Source organism: Microtus pennsylvanicus, chromosome 1 (assembly GCF_037038515.1).
Source record: "Microtus pennsylvanicus isolate mMicPen1 chromosome 1, mMicPen1.hap1, whole genome shotgun sequence".
Lineage (NCBI taxonomy): Eukaryota > Metazoa > Chordata > Mammalia > Rodentia > Cricetidae > Microtus > Microtus pennsylvanicus.
In genome coordinates, this window is record NC_134579.1 from 115,051,562 (window position 1) to 115,075,711 (window position 24,150).

The 24,150-nt window shown below is 44.0% G+C and overlaps 3 protein-coding genes across 4 annotated transcripts in view; 2 read left to right on the plus strand and 1 right to left on the minus strand.

Moving 5' to 3' along the window:
* Position 1: 1 nt before the first annotated feature.
* On the plus strand, positions 2-11,886 carry Fam216a (family with sequence similarity 216 member A). The gene is made up of 7 exons (XM_075979966.1): positions 2-460; positions 1,646-1,704; positions 3,032-3,153; positions 6,088-6,217; positions 6,297-6,468; positions 7,382-7,464; positions 9,168-11,886. Exons 1-7 carry the CDS (start codon positions 396-398, stop codon positions 9,266-9,268), a joined length of 732 nt encoding a protein of 243 aa, XP_075836081.1. The 5' UTR covers positions 2-395; the 3' UTR covers positions 9,269-11,886.
* A 114-nt stretch (positions 11,887-12,000) lies between these two features.
* Vps29 (VPS29 retromer complex component) lies at positions 12,001-21,019 on the minus strand. The gene is made up of 4 exons (XM_075979979.1): positions 20,936-21,019; positions 15,216-15,407; positions 13,170-13,405; positions 12,001-12,485 (listed from the first exon to the last, which is right to left on the minus strand). Exons 1-4 carry the CDS (start codon positions 20,936-20,938, stop codon positions 12,368-12,370), a joined length of 549 nt encoding a protein of 182 aa, XP_075836094.1. The 5' UTR covers positions 20,939-21,019; the 3' UTR covers positions 12,001-12,367.
* Positions 21,020-21,191: 172 nt separating this feature from the next.
* Rad9b (RAD9 checkpoint clamp component B) overlaps positions 21,192-24,150 on the plus strand; it is a 34,072-nt gene continuing 31,113 nt past the window's right edge. Inside the window, exons 1-3 of one of the 2 annotated variants that reach the window (XM_075957490.1) lie at positions 21,192-21,243; positions 22,846-22,916; positions 23,871-23,999. In XM_075957490.1, coding sequence (XP_075813605.1) covers positions 21,207-21,243; positions 22,846-22,916; positions 23,871-23,999 — 237 coding nt within the window. In that variant the 5' untranslated portion in view covers positions 21,192-21,206. Of the gene's footprint in view, positions 21,244-22,845; positions 22,917-23,870; positions 24,000-24,150 lie in introns of those variants that run through there. The other variant, XM_075957480.1, reaches the window with a different exon arrangement.

Genomic DNA, 24,150 nt, shown 5'->3' on the forward strand with positions numbered 1-24,150 from the left:
GGGCAGTTGTCGGTTGGTCCACGGACGAAGGTGGTTGCCTAGGTGATAGCGAATCGCGAATAACGCTCAGCACCCGAGGGCAGGCGCACTGTTCTTGGGTTTGACTCCTAGGGTGACAACCCAAGACTTGCAGATCCACTGAGGGTCTGGAATACTGACGAGGAAGACGCTTTTTGCTTTAAGGGAGCGTGTGTGTGACCTTGCCCAGACGCGTCCCTGTCACGGAGAGATGCCAAGGCGCAGAAGCCTGGTCACCTGAGGCCTCCTCCAACCCGGGTCTAGCTCCAGGGGCTCGGGTCGCCTTCGGCACCGTCCCGAAGCCGCTCGGGCAGGGTCGGAGGGTAGAGCCGGAGGACACGGCCTCACAGCGGGCGTGGCGCACGCGTACAGACGGGATGCCGAGCCGTTATCCCGGAGCCGCTGAGCTGCCCGCATTGGCCAGGACGGAAGACGGCGACGGGTGAGGCCCGGGAACCCCTGCTTAGGATAGGGCCCCTGGTGAGGCCGGGACTCTGCTGACGAGGGGAAGGGCTTGCGAGGCGTACTAGGAGCAGGACAGCAACTGTCACCCGCTCGGGCTTTCAGCCCCGGAAAGGGCCTTGCGAACCCAGTGGGAGCCGAGGACCCAGCCCCTCGGCTCCCAGTCCCCCAGCCCCGCCACCAATCCACTCCCTGCGACGTTGGCAGCCTCTTTGTCGGATGGAGCTGTGTGCTCGCAAGTTGATCTTGACTTGTTTGGCGGATTGGTTTCTTGATGCGACGCACAGTCACGTAGCTCAGGCTGGCCTTGAACTACTCGTTCTCCTGCTCCACTTCGGAGTGTTGGGATGGCAGGTGTAGACTCCTGGCCTGGGCGGGTTTTAACTGTTTCCTGGATAGAGAGGACCGTAGGCTTCTGATGTCAAGGCTAAGGGCGGCTAATCATGCTTCCCTGTCCCCGTCCCCCACTTTTGCTTCCTTAAAATCAAGAGCAGCAGGATGACTGGGATTCAGATAGGTTCACAACCATGGCGCTTGCTGAATCCATGGCTGTGAAATACATATTTACATTTATTAAATATATATTCATATTAAATGTACATTTTATTGTACGTATGTATATATTTGCTGCTAAGACTTCTTAAAGATGAAATGTGAGATTCTTTCATGTTCTTCACAATGCTTGGAGGTGTGTTGGTTCAATGACAGTTATTGAGAAACTGCAGGAAGCAATTTAATTTTTTGAGAAAAGTAAAAAGAACCGATACAAGATTGGAAACGTTACAGGCCAGTTCTGGTTCAATTTACTAGTAGTTCCAGCACAAAATAGTTATTCTTTTCAGTACAGAAATTATCAAAGAACAAGAAAGATATCCTGCATACAGGAACCAAACTACTCACTTGGTATCGCTGTAAGAATTAGACTGGGGAGCTATGAAAGTGGGACTGGGGCGATGGCTTAGTGGTAGAGCACTTGCCTAGCATTTGTGAGCCCTGGGTGCTATCCCCCAGTAATGCACTCACTCTCGTCCTAGGAGAAAATTTGCAAGACATTGATGGAAACAGGAAAAGTAAAAAAGCACGTGAGCTGTCTGTCACTGAACTTTCCGTCTTCACTGGCTCTCAAGCTGCCAGATTATATATTATGTGTGTTCTTTTCTAACAGGTCAGCTGGACGCTTTTATCACCAGAATTCGAAAGGCACTGGTGAGCAGCATAAAGCAGGTAATGCATGTAGATTGCAGACTCTAGAGAAGCCAGTTTGCTTGACACTAATTACACAATGGAGTTTAAACAATAGGCTCAAAGGGCTGGCAAAATGGACTAGCTGATTTCAGTTCCCTCAGAACCTACCGATTCTTTTAAGTTGTTCTCTGACTTCATCCTGCTTTCCCATTTTCTCCCCGCCTCACACATCCGCAAATGTAAAACAGACTTCACTAGATTGAATGTGGGGCTTTGTGCATGCTAGACAGCTACTGAGCTATAGCCCTAAAGAATGGACTTTAACATCCTCAGTAAACTTGAAACGCTTTTCAGAGTTTCAAAGATCACTTCTTTCTCTTATGTTAATCTATAATGTTTTTGAGACAGGGTTTCTGTGTGTAACCCTGACTCTATAATATTTTTTTTAGTACCAATGAATTCTAAAAGAACTGTGTTGAGAATAAGCATTGGTTGGAAAGTAGAGGGCATACCTGTTGTTTACACATGGAATGAAGGGAAATTCTACACAAACAGCTTCAAAACCATCAGCTATTTCACAAGGAGCACTTTTCAGATACCTCTTTTTTGATGAAGTTAAGAGAAAAACATCATCTCCTCAAGGCCTCTTACTAATTTTCCAGGGGAAGGGGAGGTGGTTTACTGGTCTTGGTAGCACAGGTGTGTGTAGGGAATGCCAGAGAACAGCTCTGTGGAGTAACGTCCCTCCTTCCATTTTACATTCCAGGGATTGAACTCAGGTTGCCATCTTGCCGGCCTGCATCTTATTTTTCTTTGCACTAAACTGCTGATGAGTGATTCTGAACATTTTTTTTTTTTTGGTTTTTTGAGACAGGGTTTCTCTGTGGCTTTGGAGCCTGTCCTGGAACTAGCTCTGTAGACCAGGCTGGTCTCGAACTCACACACAAAGATCCACCTGCCTCTGCCTCCCGAGTGCTGGGATTAAAGGCGTGCGCCACCATCGCCCGGCCTGAACATTTTTTGAGACAGAATTTCTCTAACAGTTCTGGCTGCCCTACGTAGACCAGGCTGGCCTTGAACTCACAGAGATCCGCCTGCCTCTGCCTCATAAGTGCTGGGATTAAAGGCATGGGCCACCCTGCCCAGCTTTTGAGCATCTTTTAAAGTGTTTATTGGCTATGTATTAACATCTTTGGAGACATGTCCATTTCTGATGTTTGTGTGCTCTAAAAATAAAGGGCATATATATTATGCATTCCCTCAAATTTTAACTATCTGACTTAAAATACTTGTATAACTGCTTCAGGATATTCACAAGTATAAATATAGATATATATTCATAATTATTAATGATCTTTGTCTACAGATAGAATCAAAGAAGGGCACAGAGTGTACTCACACATTGCCAAACTGCAGGAGTTATGGAAAACCACTCAAATCCAAACAATTCATATACCTAAATCAGTGACAGATTCATCTTTTCTAAAGGTAAGACCAGAATTTAAAGTAAAAATTTACCTATAGTTGTCTGTGTGAAGGTCAGAGAACAACTTGTGGGAACCAGTACTCTCCACCTAGGGAGCAGACCCAGGCAGTCAGGCTTGGCAGCAAGCACTTCTACATGCTAAGCCATATTGCCAGCCTCTGAAATGTTTTTGAAGGAAGCTGAATCTTAAACCCAGGGCACCATGCATACTAACCAAGTAATCTACACCAAGCTATAGATCCAGAACTTGTGTCTGAAGATAAACTACTCGGATAGAAGTTTAGGCCCAGAAGACTACATGGTGTATCCAGAACACTGTCAAGGAGTCTGTGTGTGAAGGCAGCCTCCTGCAGAGCAGTGGTCAGGCAACACTGTGAAGCCTGTCTGCTTCCATTTTTCTTGTAGCTCTTCCTTTTGGAGACTGGCCAAAGCCTAGGCATGCTGTCCCTGGCACTCTAGGCTTTCTCCCTGGTTCTCTGACTTTCATACTTAACTTGAAAGGCCTGGCTTTCTTTCCATCCCCCTCCTCCTGGCAGTTGCCAGAAATTTTCAGCTTACCTGGCCTATTGTATTTTCCCTGAAGCTTAAAAAAAATGTCCTCAGAAAGAATTGATGTGATATCACAGGCCTTATTCCAGCACTGGGAAAGCAGAGGAAGGTAAATTTCTGTGAGTTTGAGGCCAGCCTGGTCTATGTAGAAAGTCAGAAGCCAGCCAGGGCCACATAGTAAAACCTTGTTTCAACAACAAATAAAACAGAAACAAAACTCACCCATCCCCAAAGCAGAGTCAGTAAGTATATTGAATAAATTCATGAATGACTACAAGGATTATAGATTCCCTATCATTTTGGAGCCTGTCCTGGAACTCACTCTGTAGACCAGGTAGACCAGGCTGGCCTGGAACTCAGAGATCCACCTGTCTCTGCCTCCGCCTCCCGAGTGCTGGGATTAAAGGCGTGTCCCACCACTGCCTGGCAGAACTATTGATTTTTATTCTTCATTAATGATCAAACCTGTGAGAACTAAGTATGGTGGCATGTGTCTGTAGTCCTAGCTACTGGGGAGGTTGAGGCAGGAGGGTGGCCTGAGCTCAGGAGTTTAAGACAACCCAGGGTGGCTGGAGAGATGGCTCAGAGGTTAAGAGCACTGCCTGCTCTTTCAAAGGTCCTGAGTTCAAGTCCCAGCAACCACATGGTGGCTCACAACCATCTGTAATGAGATCTAATAAAGCTTTCTGTGGACTGGTAGGTTCTTCTGGCCAACTTTCCTACTCCTCTTTGGATTAATGACTTATTCAATAATGTAAATTCTAGGTGTATGTATACATACATCAATAACTGAGTTTTGCATCTTTGAGGGGGCAAGACAGGGTTTCACTGTGTAGCCTTGGCTGTCCTGGAACTCTCTTTAAATTCAGAGACCTGCCTACCTCTGCCTCCTGAGTGCTGGGATTAGAGGGATGTGCCACCACCACTTGGCTGAGTTGTGCATCTTAAGGAAGGACATGTTTCTTTTAAAAAGGAAGTACACTCAGTCAAATTAGATTAAATGATAAAACCTGGCATGGTGGCACACACCTGTAATCCCAGTCTTCAGGAGATGGAGTCAGGTGGACCAGAAATTGAGGGTCATTCTGTTACATTTCAAGGTCAGGGCCAGCATGCGATGTTTGAAGCCATGTTTTTTAAAAAAAAAAATTAGGGGCTGAGGAGATGGTTGAGTGATTAAGAGGACCAGAGTTCAGCCCTAGCACCCATGTCTAGGCTCACAACCACCTGTAACTCCAACTCCAGGGGACTGGACACCCTTTTCTGCATTCTGTGTGCACATACCCACATATAGACACAGACTTTTTTAAAAACTTAGGTTGGAAACTAACTTACAGTATGGTCCACAGAGGCAGCAGATACTCTTCTGCTCCAGGAAAAGATGTATCTTTAGTTGAGACCAAGCAAACTAAGCTGCTTTCAGGTACCATCTTGTCCCTCAAAACACCACAGTAAGACAGCAAGGGTGGGGAGAAGGTTCAGCTTGGAGAGGTGCTTGACACAAGCCTGGACCTGGGTTGTATTCCTGGGATCTGCACGGTGGAAGAAGACAACCCAAAGCTGCAAGTTGTCCCCTGACTCCACTCCCAGTACCTCCCCAACACATGCACAATAAATTAAACAAATAGGTAAATGAATAAATAGATTAAAAAGGGCAAGATATCCAACTTGAGAAGCTAGGTGGGGGTTCTAAAGCTTGCAGACAGAGAGCACAGCCCCCTCCTTTCAAGATCTGCATTACTGTGGAATGGCAGCCAGAACCATTTGTATGTTTAAATAAGTGGTCATTTTCTTCTCCTTTGGCAAAGTTGAGTCAGCTAAATTTGCTTGTGAAAACTATATAGGTGAAGTGGGACAACCCTCAACATCTATCCTTTCAGTAAAAAGACTGCTAACATGTGTTCTACAGTGAGGGGGTCTTGGGAACCAAGGCCAGCAGAGTTTCAGTCTGTGACAGATAAGGCAGTTCAACACAACTCAGAAGCTGGTGTTGGTTTAAGCTTCAAAAGTTTGACCTCAGGTAGTTTATTTTAGGCACAGGTAAGCACAGCACAATTTGGGGAAAAGCTTCCTGGTGATAATGAACTCAATCATGTGTACACAGCAAAACTTAATGCATGACTACATCAAAACTCTGCAAAGCACAAGATAGTACTATACATTAATTGAGGAAAGAGGCTCAAGGGCCTTTTTTGATAAGGGTCTTGGGGAGGATTTGGTGTTTCCTGGCCACACAGATAATGCAAAGGTCACTAGGCTATTAATCACAGGTTATACATCTGTCCCTTAGGAAAGATGACCTGTGTGTTTAATATTCCTGGTTCTAGGGCTTACCTGTGAGCCTTCTACAATACAGCAGTCAGTAGACCTCTCATTCTGTCTTTCAGCATCCGGAACTCAGCTCAGGCCAGAAGCGCTACCTGTGCAGCATCGCTAAGATCTGTAACTCCAGCTATCTGAGGACCTTAATGAAGCGGCAGTACATGCATATGTTTCGTCATGGTTCACAAAAGCCAGGCAGGTGCACCTCCTCTTGGTTTCTTGCCAGTCCTTATGAGAAATGAAAGGGTCTCCTAACAGGTGGTTTGTATGACAGGTGTCCTCACACATCACAGGAGCCATACCAGCTCCCGCTACTCACAGAAACAGCATCCCCCCTGCACTCCGTGGCGACACCACCTGGAGAGAGAGGACTCTTGGAACATTGCAGCTGCAGCACCTGAAATGATCATCCATTCCCTCTGGCGGCCACTGAGACACAAAGAAGGGTCTGTTTCTTGAGGTTAAGAAGGAAAAACGATACCTAGTTCTGTCTGAAGGGGATCCTCCTGGGTGATATAAAGCTCCTATTTCCTATATGTTCACTCTGCTAAACTCAGACGAAGGGGCCACTTCTTCTTTATTGAGATGAGTGGGATATGACACTTCAGGGAGCTGGAGTTTCTGTGCCATGACAAATAGCCCAGGTATGCCTCAAGCTCATGGAAATCCTCTTGCCTCAGCTCCCCACATGCTGGAAGTACAGGTGTGCTACCACACCCAGCTGTATCAGTCTTCACAATATAATTAGTAGATTTGAAAACATTTTTAAATCAGGGCAAGATGGTTCAGCAGGTAAAAGCAACCTGTGTTTGAGCCCTAGAACCCAGGGGAGGGGGAGGGAACAGAGTCCCCAAAGCTGTCCTCTGACCTCCATACATGCACCCATATTGAGACACACCGTAAACAATAAACAAAGAAGTTCTGGGTCAGCTAGAGATAGTCTACTCTTCTCATTCAGGTTCCAAATGATGGAACGCCTCCAGAAGCAGCCCATAGTGATCCCGCAAAGGGGAGGACTATAAAGCCAGGAGGAAGGAGGAGAAAAGCTGCTGTCAGCAGGCATAGTGGCATAAGCCTGTGCTCTCGGTACTTGGGAGGATCAGGAGTTTAAGGGCATCTTGGTCTACTGAGTGAATCTGAGGCAAGCCTGGACTATATGAGACTTGTGTCTCAAAATAACAAATCTATAGTTTACAACAACAGAAGCTTTAGTATTCAAACTGTGTGATAACATGCTGCAATCCAGGAGATTGGAGAATGAGGGCCTTTGGTAAAGCCAGCAGCTAGTGAAGACTCTTCTGAGTTCCCCAGCAGTGGTCACTTTGGTGTCTCCAATTAAAATATTTCCCTTTGTCACAGGGTAAAAATTGGATATGCATTGAACACAAGATGCAAGTCACTGAGGAGTTTTAGAAGACCAAGCGGACTGCTCTTGCTACCAGGTAAATGTGGAATTAAGCAGGCATACACACATATAAATGGAGTTAAAAGATTTTTGTTTTTGAAACATGGTCTCATGTAGCGCAGGTGGACCTAGAACTCCTGATTCTTCTGCCTCCACCTCCCAAGTACTAGTGGGTAGAATTACCATGCCTGCCTTGCACTTTTGAACACTTTAAAATATACCAAATCAGATAATCATTTTAATTGTCTTGATTAAAAATTTCAAGTGTGATGAGATCTGTCATTTCAAGTAAAAACTAACCATAGCAACATTATGACGTAAGTTGAGTCCCAGCATAGACACAGGGAATCTCTGAGTTTCAGGGCAGCCTGGTCTACACAGCCAGAGCTACACAGTAATACCTTATCTCAAAAACCAAACCAACTAAACATCAAATAGTGTATGCTTCTATTTAAAAGAATTAACTACTTGCTAGGCAGTGATGGTGGCGCACACCTTTAATCCCAGCACTCAGGAGACAGAGGCAGACGGATCTCTGTGAATCTGAGGACAGCCTGGTCTACAGAGTGAGTTCCAGAACAATGAGAGCTACACACAGAGAAACCATATATTGAAAACCAGGAAAAAAAGGATACACTACTCAAAGAGTGAGAATCAGGTCTGTTCTTTTTCTGTGCTGGGTATATGCTCTTTACACGAACCTATACCCCTAGTCCTCCAAGATTTGTCACTATTGTCATTGTTGGTTGTTTTAGACACTCTCCCTCTCTCTAGCACAGACCAACCCTGAATTTGTGATCTTTCTTGCTCAGCCTTTCAAGTGCTGGGATTATAGACTTGTGTCATTATATCTAGCTTTAGAAGTATTTTTTAGATGTCTGCCTACCATGTGCAAAGCCCTATCACAAGACATAAGGGAAAAGGCAGGGAGGTTAAGTCTAGTCTAAAAGGCTAGGGAAGACCCCAGTAGAGGAAACACTGTCGAGGTCCTCAAGCCATGAGAAAGAACTAAAGGAATATGGAGACTCTGAAGACATTACTGACTACTTTATTTAACTCCTAACTCCCTCAACTAGAAGGCTTTTAAAACCAGTGGGAATACAGTGTTTACTGCAGGAGCTGCTATAGTACAATGCTGTGACTACTATAAGAAAGGCTGAGGCAAGTAGGAGTACGTACCTAAGTTGAAAACAGTAGGAATTTGTCTTTCTAAAAGCTCAATAGGCTGGGTCATTTTAAAGGTGTTTAGAATTTTTTTTTTTTTCGAGACAGGGTTTCTCTGTGGCTTTGGAGCCTTTTTTGTTGTTGTTGTTTTTTGGTTTGTTTTTTTTTTAGGTGCTTAGAATTTTATATCCAGTAATATATATTGGCACATGCCTTTAATCCCAGCACTCGGGGTACAAAGGCAGGTGGATCTCTGTGACTAGGAGGCCAGTTTGATATCAAGTTACAGGCTAGCCAGAGCTACAAAAACCCTGTCTCAAAAAATAAGTAAATGAGGCTGGAGATAAGGCTCGGTGGTTAAGAGCATTGGCTGCTCTTTCAGAGATCCTGCAATCCCCAGCACCCACCACTCTTGTTCCAAATCTGAGGCCCTCTTCTGCCCTCTGTGGAGACCAGGTGCGCGCACACACAGAATAAGTACATAGACACACATGCAGGCAAAACACTCATACACATATAATAAAAATTTTATTTCCAAAAGACTATAAACTCCTCCCTTCCCTTCAATTTCTTCAGATGGTTCTCAGCCATGCACGAGTGAAGGAACAAAGGAAGAAGATCTACTGAATGAGTGCATGCAAACCATGTCTATTCAAGAACCGGACACCCCATCTTAGCCCCAAAGTCTCCAGACCAAGGTCAGCCATCAGCCAACATCCAGATGCTGAGCCAGAGGTGGACAGGGAAGAGTTGTGAGCCATGTATGGATAGTGCTAGTCACCTGTATGTCAATTGAGTTGTTGAGAAATTGACACAGCCTTCTTTATCCTATATGCTTCTGTGTACCAATGATATCTGTGTAATGTATGCTTGTTTCTAGCTAGGAACAATTAAAATTTTACTTGCCACATACACTAAATTTTTAAAAATTTATTTTATGTGCATTGGCTTTTTGCCTGCAGGTATGTCTGTGCAAAGGTATTGAAACTCCTGGGATTATACTGGTGAGCTGCCATGTGGGTACTAGGAATTGAACCCAGGTCCACTAGAAGAGCACCAGCGCCTCTTTTGTTGTTGTTTTGTTTTTGTTTTTTGAGACAGGGTTTCTCTGTGTAGCCCTGGCTGTCCTAGAACTCATTCTTCAGACCAGGCTGGCCTCAAACGGAGATCCACCTGCCCTCTGCCTCCTGAGTGCTGGGATTAAAGGTGTGCACCACTATGCCTGGTATGATTTTTTTTTCAATCTGGCAAATATATTAATTGTTCTTTCAGCTTATAATCAGTTCCAAAATAGTAATAGATGAATATTATATAAGATTTTTCTTGATTAAAGTAGGAAAACCGAAAAATATTTACACAAAATAGCACGTGTAAAGCAGGTACTCAATATTTGCTATTAAATATAAATTATAAATCTATGGATAAGACAAGCGTGTTGGCATATATATTTAATCCTAGCACTTGAGAAGAAAGACAGGTTTCTTTGAGTTCCAAGCTAACCTGGTCTACACTTTGAATTCCACGTAAGCCAGGGCTACATAGTGAAACCTCCTCAAAAAGAAATTATTGTTACAAACAGATAAACACATTAGCAGCAGGAGGACTTAAGAATCACTGCTGACTTATTGTCAGTATGGTACAGTGTTCATAAGCTACGAAGCAGGTCTCATGTTTTGACACCATTCTGCCTGGTCCTCCTGAAGAGAACGACAGGCATGTGCCACCACATGCCTTTACTCTAACACAGTGGTTCTCAACCTTTCTAATGCTGAGACCCTTTCATAAAGTTCCTAATGTTGTGATCACCCCAACCATAACATTATTTTCATTGCTATCTCATAACTCAAAATAGAATTTTGCTACTGTTATAAATTGTAAATATCTGTTTTCTGAAGGTCTCTCTCAGGTGACCCCTGTGAAAGAGTCATTTGACTCCCAAAAGGGAAAACCTACAAGTTGAGAACTACTACTGTTAAGACATCTGTAGCTGTGCACCCCTGCACTCTAACACACCTGTAGCTGTGCACCCCTGCACTCTAACACATCTGTGGCTGTGCACCCCTGCACTCTAACACATCTGTGGCTGTGCACCCCTGCACTCTAACACATCTGTGGCTGTGCACCCCTGCACTCTAACACATCTGTGGCTGTGCACCCCTGCACTCTAACACACCTGTAGCTGTGCACCCCTGCACTCTAACACACCTGTAGCTGTGCACCCCTGCACTCTAACACATCTGTAGCTGTGCACCCCTGCACTCTAACACACCTGTAGCTGTGCACCCCTGCACTCTAACACACCTGTAGCTGTGCACCCCTGCACTCTAACACACCTGTAGCTGTGCACCCCTGCACTCTAACACATCTGTGGCTGTGCACCCCTGCACTCTAACACACCTGTAGCTGTGCACCCCTGCACTCTAACACACCTGTAGCTGTGCACCCCTGCACTCTAACACACCTGTAGCTGTGCACCCCTGCACTCTAACACACCTGTAGCTGTGCACCCCTGCACTCTAACACACCTGTAGCTGTGCACCCCTGCACTCTAACACACCTGTAGCTGTGCACCCCTGCACTCTAACACATCTGTGGCTGTGCACCCCTGCACTCTAACACATCTGTGGCTGTGCACCCCTGCACTCTAACACATCTGTGGCTGTGCACCCCTGCACTCTAACACATCTGTGGCTGTGCACCCCTGCACTCTAACACACCTGTAGCTGTGCACCCCTGCACTCTAACACACCTGTAGCTGTGCACCCCTGCACTCTAACACACCTGTAGCTGTGCACCCCTGCACTCTAACACACCTGTAGCTGTGCACCCCTGCACTCTAACACACCTGTAGCTGTGCACCCCTGCACTCTAACACACCTGTAGCTGTGCACCCCTGCACTCTAACACACCTGTAGCTGTGCACCCCTGCACTCTAACACACCTGTAGCTGTGCACCCCTGCACTCTAACACACCTGTAGCTGTGCACCCCTGCACTCTAACACACCTGTGGCTGTGCACCCCTGCACTCTAACACATCTGTGGCTGTGCACCCCTGCACTCTAACACATCTGTGGCTGTGCACCCCTGCACTCTAACACATCTGTGGCTGTGCACCCCTTCACTCTAACACACCTGCGGTTGCATTTGATATCTCATTTTTTAACGTTGTGCTTGTTTTGTTTTAGAGACAGTGTTTCCCTGTGTAGCTCTAGCTATCCTGGAACTCACTTTATAGACAGGGCTGGCCTTGAACTCAGAGAGCCTCCTGCCTCTGTCTTTCAAGTTCAGGGATTAAAGGTGTAAGCCGCCTTTACTATGTGGTATTCAAGTCTTAAGAGCCTCTGTCTCTTGATTACTGGGATTTTAAGTCTGTAGTTTTTAAATTAAACACAGGTTTTCAAGAAAGTCTAAATGGAAGGTAAACATTTATTACTAAAGAAGAGAAAACATACACAGAAATTCTGGATTCTTTCTCTTCATGCACTAGTTTTGTAATGAAGTCCAAATACCAACTAGGAAGATATTTACAAAGATAAATTTTTCTTAAATGGCCCTATACTGTATGGTGGACTTCTTTTCATAGAAACCATATACTGCAAGCTAAGAATATTCTTATAGTTTACAGGAATCTTAGAGGAACTATGTTCTAAACAGAAGATACCTTTTAGTGCAAAATATTATAAAAGTGACACAACTGTGTGCCTCTTAAGTGTTTAATTCATTTGAACAAGAAAATGGGGGGAAAAAACAGAAAATGATCAAGACAAGCCTAGCTTTAAGATTTTTTGTATTCAATTCGTTCTACTTTCACATCATCTCCAATAAGCTGATAGACGTAAGTGACCACTGTAGAAGCCTGGATATCCATCAGGACAAATGAAGGAATAATATTTCTGGAAGAGAAATAAACTGTGTTAGTGTTTTGTACTAAAGCAAAAGCACTGTAAATTTCAATTCAAGGTATTGAACTCCAGGAGAAATCTGATTGTTACCTTCACACTGAAAAGAACACCAGTAACAAGGTGGGGGTGGTGCACTCATGGAGGCAGAGGCAGGTGGGTCTCTGTATGTGTGAAGCCAGCCTGGTCTACAAAGTGAGTTCCAGGGCAGCCAAGGCTACACAAAGAAACCCTGTCTCAAAAAAGAAAGAAAAAAAATAATAAAAAGGGGTTGCTGACATTTACCTGTTTGCTGGGTCATGGTGGCACAAGCCTTTAATCCAATCACTCAAGAGGTAGAGGCAAGAGGATCTCTGTGAGTTCAAGGCCAGCCTGATCTACAGAGCAAGTTCCAGGACAGGCTCTAAAGCTACACAGAGAAAAACCCTATCTCGAAAAACAAAAGCAAAACAAATTTTTTTTTACCTGTTTATTGTGTGTTTTTTTAAATAGGGTCTCACTATGTAGCCCTGGCTGGCCTTGAACTCAAAGAGATCTACCTGCCTCTGCCTCCAGAATGCTGGGATTAAAAGTGTGTGCCATCACACAGACTCTTATTTAAATGTTGTATTTCTCTTTATGAACGTCATGCAATTACTACTTTTTCTAAAGTACTAAATGCTAAGTTGTGGTACTTACGTTTCCAAGGCATTATATGCCCCAGTAGCGGAACCTGGGTTAATGTAGAATTTATTTTCATGCTCAAATGCTTCAAATTTGTGTGTGTGTCCTGAGATAAGAATGTCCACATCAAACTGCCTCTGCAGCAGGGCCAAGCTAGCCATGTCTCCCCATGGAATAACTTGGTGTCCATGGATCAGACCGATCTTGAACTGCCCCACAGTCACAACCTTCTGTTCTGGGTAATTCAGATTCTAATATAAAAAAAGACACAAGGAAAATACACATTTCTGATAGGATGAAACTTATTCAATTTGTTTAAATATTCAACCTCATATAGGTATCTTCAGACCTACATACAACAAATATATTTATAAAAAGTTTCTCCTCAGCCTGTAAAACTGCAATAGTGTATAAAACCCAATTCAGCCAATGTAAATTGGAAGCTTCCAAGCAACTGCTTTATTGAGTTAATTTTTATAGAATATGGGTTCTTTAGGGTGTGCTGTAAAGAATAACTATTCCTGGGCTTGGGAGATGGCTCAGCAAGTAAAGATACTTGCCCCCCAGCCTGGATTCTATCCCTGGATCCCACATGGTAGAAAGAGGGAACTGACTTCACAAGCTGTTGTCCTTTGACCGTCACACAAGTACTATTTACATGCATGCACAAATATTGTAATAAAAAATTTAGAGAGTAATTATCCCCAAACTTGTAATTTTCACAACTTAAGGCACATAACTTATAAACTAGGATTTATTTAAATTATATCCAGGCTTTAATACTTACAATACCCAATTTTTTTAAAAAAGATTTATTTATTATGTATGCAGTGTTCTGTCTTCATGTATTCCTGCAGACCAGAAGAGGTCACCAGATCTCATTATGAATGGTTGTGAGTCACCAGGTTGTTGCTGGGAATTGAACTCAGGACCCTATGATTGGTTTTTTTGTTTGAGACAGGGTTTCTCTGTAGCTTTTTGGAGCCTGTCCTGGAACTAGCTCTTGTAGACCAGGGTGGCCTCGAACTCACAGAGATCTGCCTGCCTCTGCCTCCTGAGTGCTGGGATTAAAGGTGTGCACCACCACTGCCTGGCGTTTTTGTTTTTTTTGGGGGGGGGGTGTTCAAGCCAGGGTTTCTCTGTGTAGCTCTGGCTGTGGAACTTGCTCTGTAGAACAGGCTGGCTTCAAACTAAGAGAGGTCTGCCTGCCTCTGCCTCCCAAGTGCTGTGATTAAAGATATGAGCTACCACCTCCCTGCATAACAACTCTTTAATTTTTATTCCCCTTCCAAAAAGGGTCTTTTAGAGCCCCACACACATGGCCAGAAATTTATTTGTATTTTTTTATTTTTTTTGGTTTTTCGAGACAGGGTTTCTCTGTGGTTTTGGAGCCTGTCCTAGAACTAGCTCTTGTAGACCAGGCTGGCCTCGAACTCACAGAGATCCACCTGCCTCTGCCTCCCAAGTGCTGGGATTAAAGGCGTGCGCCACCACCGCCCGGCAGAAATTTATTTGTATCGTTAGGCTATGTGTATATAGTATATAGCAATGTAGCCGGGCAGTGGTACATGCATTTAATCCCAGCCCTCCAAAGGCAGAGACAGGTGGATCTCTTTGAGTTTGAGGCCAGCCTGGTCTACCAAGTGAGTTCCAGGACAGGCTCCAAAGCCACAGAGAAACCATGTCTTGAAAAACAAATTTAAAAATATGAAACAAAAATGAATTTGCTGTTTAGACCTGGTTCTTACCACTAACATCTCATTATATATGTGCAAATATCCCAAAATCTGAGAATGACTAAATTCAGAACACTGGCTGCAAACTAATGGATAGTTCACCTCTAATTTTTATTTGGGTGACAAATAACTATGCTGTTGAGGACTGAACCCAGGCACCGTGTATGCTTAGAGAGGTGTTCGACCACCAAACATTTCTAGGTTCAAGGGTAACTTTTCAAAGTGGCGGTGGTGGGGCGACCATGGAAAAACTCAAGCTTAAATAATAAAGTTTATACAAAACAGCAAGAAAGGAGTACAGATGGGAGAGAAAGGAAAATGGCACCTCATCGAAGTCTCCTCTTACGATGTGGACGTCACCAGCCAGAGTCTTGAGATAGTCATAGCTCTCCTTGGTGCAAAGGTTCCCAGTGCAGAGAATGTGCTGGATTTTTCCTGGCACCAGGAGTTTTTTGAATTTAGCCGGCAGGCTGTTGCACCGGTGTGGAATGTGCAGATCTCCTAACACCAACACCAACTTTCAGGTGTCGGAGTGGAACAAACACAGCGTTAGATATGATGGCAGACAACACGATCCTCCCATGACTACCCCTCTAGACTTGGCAGAGAGTCCAAGAACCCAGCAGAACGAACGTTACTGATGCGGTTCCTAGCCTGTGGTACCATATCTGTTCTAAACTAATCTTAATCTTGGATATCTAAAGTTGTGTTATTTTATTTAACCAATAAAAAATATAATAAAATCAAGTTTTCTAAAGTGATCCACTAGCCAGGTGAGAGCACACACCTGTAACCCAACACTGGGGTGGGGAGCAGAGGCAAGAGACCACTGCAAGTTCAAGGCCTGCCTAGTCTACATAGTGAGTTCTAGGTCAGCCACAGCCACACACAGAGATACTGTCTCAGAAAAAGTAAAAAAAGATTGATTTAGAAACCTATACATTACATTGAATCATTGAATAAGATAGACACTGCAAACTGAACTGCTGGAATCTACAGCATTCGATAGTTTTGAAGGATGACACAGTAATTCTATCTGCAGCTGTAATATAAACCTATTTAATTGCAAAATCACTGTTAAAGGAAATTATCAGAAATGAAATATGACCCTAGAGAGATGGCTTAGATGTTAAGAGCACTGATTGCTCTTGCTGAGGTCCCAGGTTCAATTCCCAGCACCCACAAGACAGCTGACCATTTAATTCTAGCTCTAGTGGATCCAACACTCTCTTCTGAGCTTTTCAAGTACTGCACTAGCTGGTGTGATTAGATACACACAGACAAAACAGTTGTGGTAATATGGCTGGGCAGTAGTGGCACATGCCCTTTAATCTTAACCCTCAGGAGACAGAGGCAGGCGGACAACCTTGTCTACAAAGTAAGCTCCAGGGCAGCCTAAAATAATACAGTGAGACCTTGTCCCAAAAGGAGAAGGGAGGGAGAAGGAAAGGAAGGAGAGTGGGAGGGAGGGAGAAGCAGGGAGGGAGGGATGGAGGGAGGGAGGAATGAATATAGAGTATGGAGGTTCATGCTTGTAAATCCAGCATTCAGGAGGCTAAGACAGGAGGACTGCTAGTTCAAGACCAACCTGGGCTACATGGCATGCAAATTCCAGTTCTAGGCCAGCCAATACTACAAGCGAAACTATCGCACACACAAAATTCATACATATATGTATGTATGTATATAAATATAAAAAATTGGGGCTGGAGAGATGGCTCAGTGGTTAAGAGCATTGCTTGTTCTTCCAAAGGTCCTGAGTTCAAATCCCAGCAACCACATGGTGGCTCACAACCATCTGTAATGAGGTCTGGTGCCCTCTCCTGGCCTGCAGACAGAATATTGTATACATAATAAATAAATAAATATTTAAAAAAAAATATAAAAAATTAGGGAAAAAGTTAATTTTATAGTTTGTGCTAAGAACTCTTTGGAGGGGTTGGGAATTTTGCTCAGTGGTAGAATGCTTGCTAGCAAGTGCAAAGCCCTGGGTTTGGTCCTCAACTCAAAAAAAGGACTCTTTGGGGTTGGGGATTTAGCTCAGTGGTAGACCCTGGGTTCGGTCCTCAGCTTCAGAAAAAAAAAAAAGGACTCTTTGGAGAACATTAGTCCAAATTAACTGATTTTGCTATTTCAAATTCTTAGCAGTATGTCACAGGGCACAAAGGCCTAATACTTTAGAGTCTCAATAGATACATATGTGCTTCTTCTTATAAGTTTTGCTGTCTTCACTTTCTTTCACTAGAAATCCCCACTGTCATATTTCTATTACCTGGATAAAACTGCTTCTTCCACTCCCTCAGTATAGTGTGTAAACTTAAAAAAAAATAACACTTTCCAATCATCATGTGCATTAGAGAGTATAACAAAAAGGCAGATGATTGAGTAATGAGATCAGCAGGGAGCAGTTTAGAGCTGCCACAGTCTCAGATGACAAAAACAAAATTTGCTCTGAAATGTCAAAGAATTAAAAAGCCAAGCCTAAAACAGGCATGGTGGCACACTCCTTTAATCCCAGCACCAAGGAAGAATGGGCAGGAAGATTTCTGTGAATTCAGGGCCAACCTGGTCTACATAGCAAGCTCCAGACCAGCCAAAGCTACATAGTGAAATCCTGTCCAAAAAAGGGGGAGGAACAATCCCATGAAATTTTATATTAAAAATTTCAAGAGTGAACAAAATAAACTGACATTATTGTTTAAAAAAGTCCATTTAAAGCTGTGCGTTGGTGGCTCGCCTTTAATCCCAGCACTCAGGAGGCAGAGGTAGGCGGATCTCTGTGGGTTTGAGACCAGCCTGGTCTACAAAGTGAGCTCAAGGACAGCCAGAGCTGTTACACAGAGAAATCCTGTGTCAACCTCCCCACCACTCCAAAAGAAAAGAAAAGGGAAAAAAAAGTTCATTTAAAGATAACACATGCCCCCCCCCCTCCCGAGAGTAACAGAAGAGATTTTCCGTGTTGATTAGTATAAGCACACTTACAGGATCTTCATTGTACCATGTTCCACTCATCAATGCACACACTATAACTCTTTTCAAGTCATGCTTATCAACAGTTTCAAAGAAAGCATTACATGTTTAATATGATAAAACTTTTGCCACCATAATTGTTTTGTTGTTTTTGTTTTTTGCCAAGTGCTGGGATTAATGGAGACTGCTACCACCACCTGGCCTGGCCACCATAATTTTAAAACTGACTTAAAATAATTTGGCAGCTGAAGAGATGGTTCAGTGGTTAAGAGCACTGACAGCTCTTCAGATGATCTAGGTTTGATTCCCAGCACACAGCAGCTCACAACTCTAACTCCAGTTCCAGGAGATCTGATTCCCTCTTCTAGCCTTGGAGGGTACCAGGCACACAGGTAGTGCACAGTGAGACATACAGACAAAGCACATCCACATAAAATAACCAAATTTTAAAAAAATTAAAATTTAAGATCAATCAAAACCCAGAATATGTCCAGTAAGAATGATTACTAGAGCAAGCTTGATTATCTGGCAACAAAGTCAAAAGGACTGTAAATAAGAGGAACTGTTTCCAACACAGGGCAGCTGCAGCAGTCCACGCTGGGGAACACCTTGGAAAGCTAAACTGACTACAAAGTATCCACCCTCAATCAGTAACAAGCACCTTGACATAGAACAGTCTTCACTGAAGAGGGGTCCCTTCACATTTGGATTAATGAACAGTTACTGTGACATGCTGGAAAACATTTTCTATACTAAAAGAAAAATCTTGGAACTCATAAGAGGGTGTTTATCTCTGGGACTAAAAAAATGAACTGTTCAGTCAGAATATGCCAGAAAGAACATTAGCGAGACACAGTACTGTATTATGACTGAAGACACCAATTCTATGAGGTGCCATCCATCTCCTTGACTATTAATATGTGAAAACTGTCACTGGATAAATGGCCACACAGGAACTATCAAAGATCCACAGTAGGACAGAGTCCTATGGTTTCTACTGATGACCAAGTTAGGAGACATACATGACACATGTCACAAGTGCCCCTGCCTAAACTCCATGGTGATAGATCAGGTTAGACAAACATGAGAGGCAGCAAAGGGTCTGGAAATGGCTGTCTTGTTATATTCATATAAACAACCTAAACAAAGCATGGGGATTGGGCCACTTCCTACTTGAGAGATCAGTTATCAGCCACCCAACCACCATTGTTAGTAGGAGCGTAGAAAAGAAACTTACTCTGTGCCCAGCCTTAGTGGAATGAAGAAGTTGATTGCAGACAGGGGAATGAAAAAAAAAAAGGGTGAAACATGACCAATGTTAAAAGAAAGCAACAAAAGTTAAAAGAAAAAAAACATACCAAATATGCAAAATTTGTTAATGATTTCTGAATGTTATGAAAGGAAATGTTAAAAAATCATCTGTGCTGAAAATAATTCCAGAAGTACTCACTTCATCTCTCAGCAGAGGACAAACACAGCACACCTGCCCTGCCAATGTCATCTACATTCTCTAACCTTGCTTTCCACGTTGACTCCTGTTCCTTAATTTTTCATTCAGTTTACTCTTTGTAAGATTAGATATTTATAATTTGAAGAATTCACTGGGAAGAGGTTAAGGCTATGCTTTTCTGGTTCCTGGGGTCTTGCTGTCTCTGGAGTACACTGGTTTTATTTGTTCATTTATTTTATCTTTTTTTAATGTTTGAGGTTTTAGTAGTAAAAACCCATTCTCCAGGGGAAGTTTTTGCTATACTAACATTACTAACGTGAATACATATGATGAAAATGCCAAGAAAGATCACGACAATAAAAACCAACACACACTCAGTGTGGTGACACACTCATTTGGTTCCAGCACTTGGGAGACAGAGGCAGGCAGATCTCTGTGAATTCCAGGCCAGCGTGGGTGCTATATTGTAATAACCTGACTTAGGCATCAAGAGATGGCTCAGCAGTTAAAAGCACTTGCTGATCTTGCAGAGGTCCCAGATTTGGTTTCCAGCACCCACATGGCATCTCACAATTGTATCTCCAGTTCTGGGATCCCAAGCCCTCTGGCTTCCAATGGTACCTGTACTTGGGTGGTGCACATAAAACTCACGGAGACACACACATACACAAAAATTAAAAGAAATAAATTTTTAAAAGAAACGTGATGAATAGTAGTGACCCTTAAACCTAAGTGTTCACTTCTCAAAACGACTTCAGAAACATGGATCACGGCAGCTAATTCTTTTTCCTGGAAGTATCTCCAAACTGCCATAATTAACTAGTATACCTTAAACTGGAGTCTGTTTAGAAGCGAAAATCTTTGTTAAGCACACATCTTTGGAACATTTATAAACCACCTTTTCAAAGGTCGTTTGAAGAATAATCTCTAAAAACGCAACGTGTGCCCATCAGTCAAAGAGGTACCCTTCACTTTAACGTTCCTCAGCACAAACAGCAAAGCTCAACCGCCCTCTACAAACTTTGGAGAGCACAGGATGTCTTTTAAAAGTCTGATTACATGGACGTTTCTGCTCCCCAGGTTTCATTGAGCAAGGTCGCAGGGGCAGCAATCTATCGGGAGCAAAGGCCTGATGCAGACTAGGGAAGCTAAAGCTCTGCAAATAACACGCACATCTCAGACTTCAAACGATCCCCGTGCGTTCGCTCTAAGGGGTCGCAGCAGCCACAGCTGACAAGCAGTCCCTTTCCAGGTCCCCGCCCGGAGTGGCCAATGCAGCGGCTACTTCTCGTTCTGCACCGAGGCCGGCTGTCCCCAGCAAGCCCCGAAGAAGCAGGAAGAAGACGTCCGGCCACGCGGACGGCCCGAGGCCTCTCCCGGCCACAGCGAGCCGATCTCGTGACAGGACGAGAGGCCGGGTCCTCCACGCACGCCCTCTGGCCGCAGGGGCGAGGGGCGAGCCAGGCCGGGCCGCACCCTGGTCAGCCGCGATCTTCCCCCTCCCTCCTCCGCGGCCTCCCCAGGCTCGCTCCTAGGCCGCGCCCGCCCCAGCCTCCCAGAGCGTCCTCGTCCCCGACGCCGGAGTATCCTGGTCCGATATCGGTGGCCGCCGCCACGGTGCTCACCATCCTGTCACCAGGCTTCGTTCAGTCACCACGAACGCCGCCGCCCTCTTCCTCGGGTTTCTTAGTAGACCCGCCCATTTCTTCCGCCACCAATAAGACGCGGAGTTTGCGAGGGACGGTCCTACGAGGCCTCGTAAAGGTCAGTCCCAGTCAGAAAGCGAAACGCGTGGGTGGGGCCAAGATAGAGGCGGAGACAGTGGGCAGTGTGTATAACATCCGGGTACCAGCGGCGGGTACGCTTCCGCCCGCCGTGCCCGTCTTCCCGGTAGCCATGCTGAAGTGTGGGATGACGGGCGGTCAGGTGAAAGGTGGAGCGGCCATTCTTGTTTTGCTACTTAGAAGAGGGAGACCCTAGTGTTTCTGAAGTGTCTCCATCGTCTCCTTACGCTTCCTCTGCCGTGCTTCGCCAGGACTGAGGACGCAAAGCCTCGCCTCAGCGCCCTCATGAGGGCCCTGCTGCGCTTCGAATAGCGTGACAGCCCCTTTTTCTTTAGTTAGCCTAGTAATTTGGTGACCATGAAATGAATTGTAGCATTGGGCATTAAGCTCGGATTGACCAGGGCTGATGTGGGGAGAAGTTGAGAAGAAAATAACACTTTACCAACAAAAGAATTTTGAGTCCGGGGAAAACCCGATCTCCATTTGAGATTCTACCAGAGAATTTTTTGGAGCCTGTCCTGGAACTAGCTCTTGTAGACCAGGCTGGTTTGTTGTTTTTTTTCTTTTCATATATATATATATATAATATATATACATACATACACACACACACACACACACACACACATATATATATACTAGAACAAGCTACTATGTCACTTTGAAGCTCAGTTCCCTTAATTGGAAGATGAGACTAATATTAACACTGTCGTTGATAAGAGTTTGTCATAAGCATGAAGTAGATGAATTGAGCCCAGTAATTAGAAGGACAATGTGGGGAACTATATTGTACACAGCCTTACAAAAGGGAATGACTGGGCTTGGAACAGGGTTCGTGGGCACAGACAGCTTGCCTGACATGTACAAGGCCTAGGTTCAGTCTGCCTGCAGAGTGTGGGAGAACCCAAAAAGAAAATGAACGAAAGCATTACCGTAGAAATTGACTTGCAGGAGACATCATTTTGTATCACTGCAGATTTAATGAATTTTTTTGTTTCTTTTTTCTCTGTTTTTGAATTCTTACTATGTATGTAAAGGGTATTATATGGTATTTCTTAAGGTAAATTAATCTATAAAATGCTGTGGGGATCAGCTGAATAATTTAACTCTCAGGTGCATCCTGAGCTTTGTTCCACCCTAAACCTAAAAGTCAAATGTAATCACTTAATGGGAAATTGTTGAGACACATAAAGGAAAAGGGGATTTCAGGCCACTTTTTCCAGCTCAGTGGCATAACATACATACATCTGGTCACTTTGTGGTGAATTCCTCTCACGGTGATTCTTCTCACGGTGATGCAACTTGCTAGGACTCGAGAGAGCATCAAAGTTGAGATCATTATGATCTAACCTGGACATACTGGAGGCCTAGATGCCGAATGTTGTTAAAGTCGAGATAGCCAGTGACTTTCCAGTCTCTTGCCCAGGATCAGAGTGAATGGTCAGAGCCAGGCTGAAGAAGCAGTGGTACAGAATAGGCCTTGGGTAGGATGCTTGCCAACAATTTCCAGTGCTTTGGTTGGGTAGTCTCTGCACTACCAAAAGACCCTATTTCTATCTCTGGGAATCTTACCCACAGGGCAGTAGTAATAAAGAGCTCCACTGAAGAATTTGACCGGCATGATTAACTTGTTCAGTTGATCCTGCTGTCCTTTCCAGTTTTCGTTTGAGTCTTGTGCATGCAGAAGTAGTCCTGCGATTTCTCTTTATTGCTAGAAAGAATATAAACAGCACCTTTCTTTTCCTCCACAGTATTTGGAAAAGCAATACAGACTCTATCACGAGTGAGTGATGACCTGTGGCTAGACCCATCTGAGAAAGGCGTAAGTAAGTCCAGTTAAAAAGCCCAGCGTGAGGGGCTGGAGAGATGGCTCAGAGGTTAAGAGCACTGACTGCTCTTCCAGAGGCCCTGAGTTCAATTCCCAGCAACCACGTGGTGGCTCATAGCCATCTATAATGGGATCTGGTGCCCTCTTCTGGCATGCAAGCATACATGGAAGGACTGCTGTATACATAATAAATAAATAAATCTTTAAAAAAAATTTAAAAAAAAGACCAGCGTGAGCCAGGTGGTGGCGCACGCCTTTAATCCCAGCGCTCGGGAGGCAGAGGCAGGCGGATCTCTGTGAGTTCGAGGCGAGCATGATCTACAGAGTTCCAGGACAGGCTCCAAATGCTACAGTAAAACCTTTTCTCGGGGATAAAAAAAAAGCCCGACGTGATGGCACAGGCCATTAATCCCAACACTTGGGGGGCAGAAGCAGGTGGATCTCTGTGAGTTCGAGGCAGTTCCAGAACAGGCTCCAAAGCTACAGCGAAACCCTTGAAAACAACAAAAATAAATAAATAAATCGAAAAGAGAAAAGAGATGGTTAAAAGAGCCAAGTCGAAGGGCCGGGTGGCAGGTATAATCCCAAGCACTTAATTTAGAACCTGACAGTTCTAGGCATTCCCAGGATGGCTGACTGAGTGGTAGCTTCTCCCCATGGACAAGAGATGAGATGATCAGTTGCTCAGGGCCCTTTTCTAGCCCTTTTCCATCCTTTTATGCATTAACACTATGGTCACTGTAGACATTTACGCTTTTACAGTGCCAGAGTTTAGGATTATAGATTTTGTAAACATATGTTCAATATAGATACATATATGTAGGGGTCCATGTGTAAATTCAATGTGCTTGGTTTCATTTGAATATACTTGTAGCATTATATTCATAATAGGATCAATTCAGGATAGAAGTTGATTTTCTCTGAAATAACTAACTTATTTTTTTCCAGCTTGCTCTGAGGTCTGTGAATTCCTGTCATTCAACATATGGCTATATTCTGTTCTCGTCTTTGTTTTTTCAACAATATCAATGGTCACCCTCAGCCACGATGAATTTAAATTGCAAATTGACAATAAAGGTAAAAAAGTTGGTTTCCTCTTAAAAGGGAGAAATACGCCTTTTGTAGGATATAACAGCTGTACTATATATACTTAATCATTCCAATGCCATTTATGAATACACAGACTTTTTATCAGTTCAGTTTTAAAAAGTTAATGGGACAGCCATAC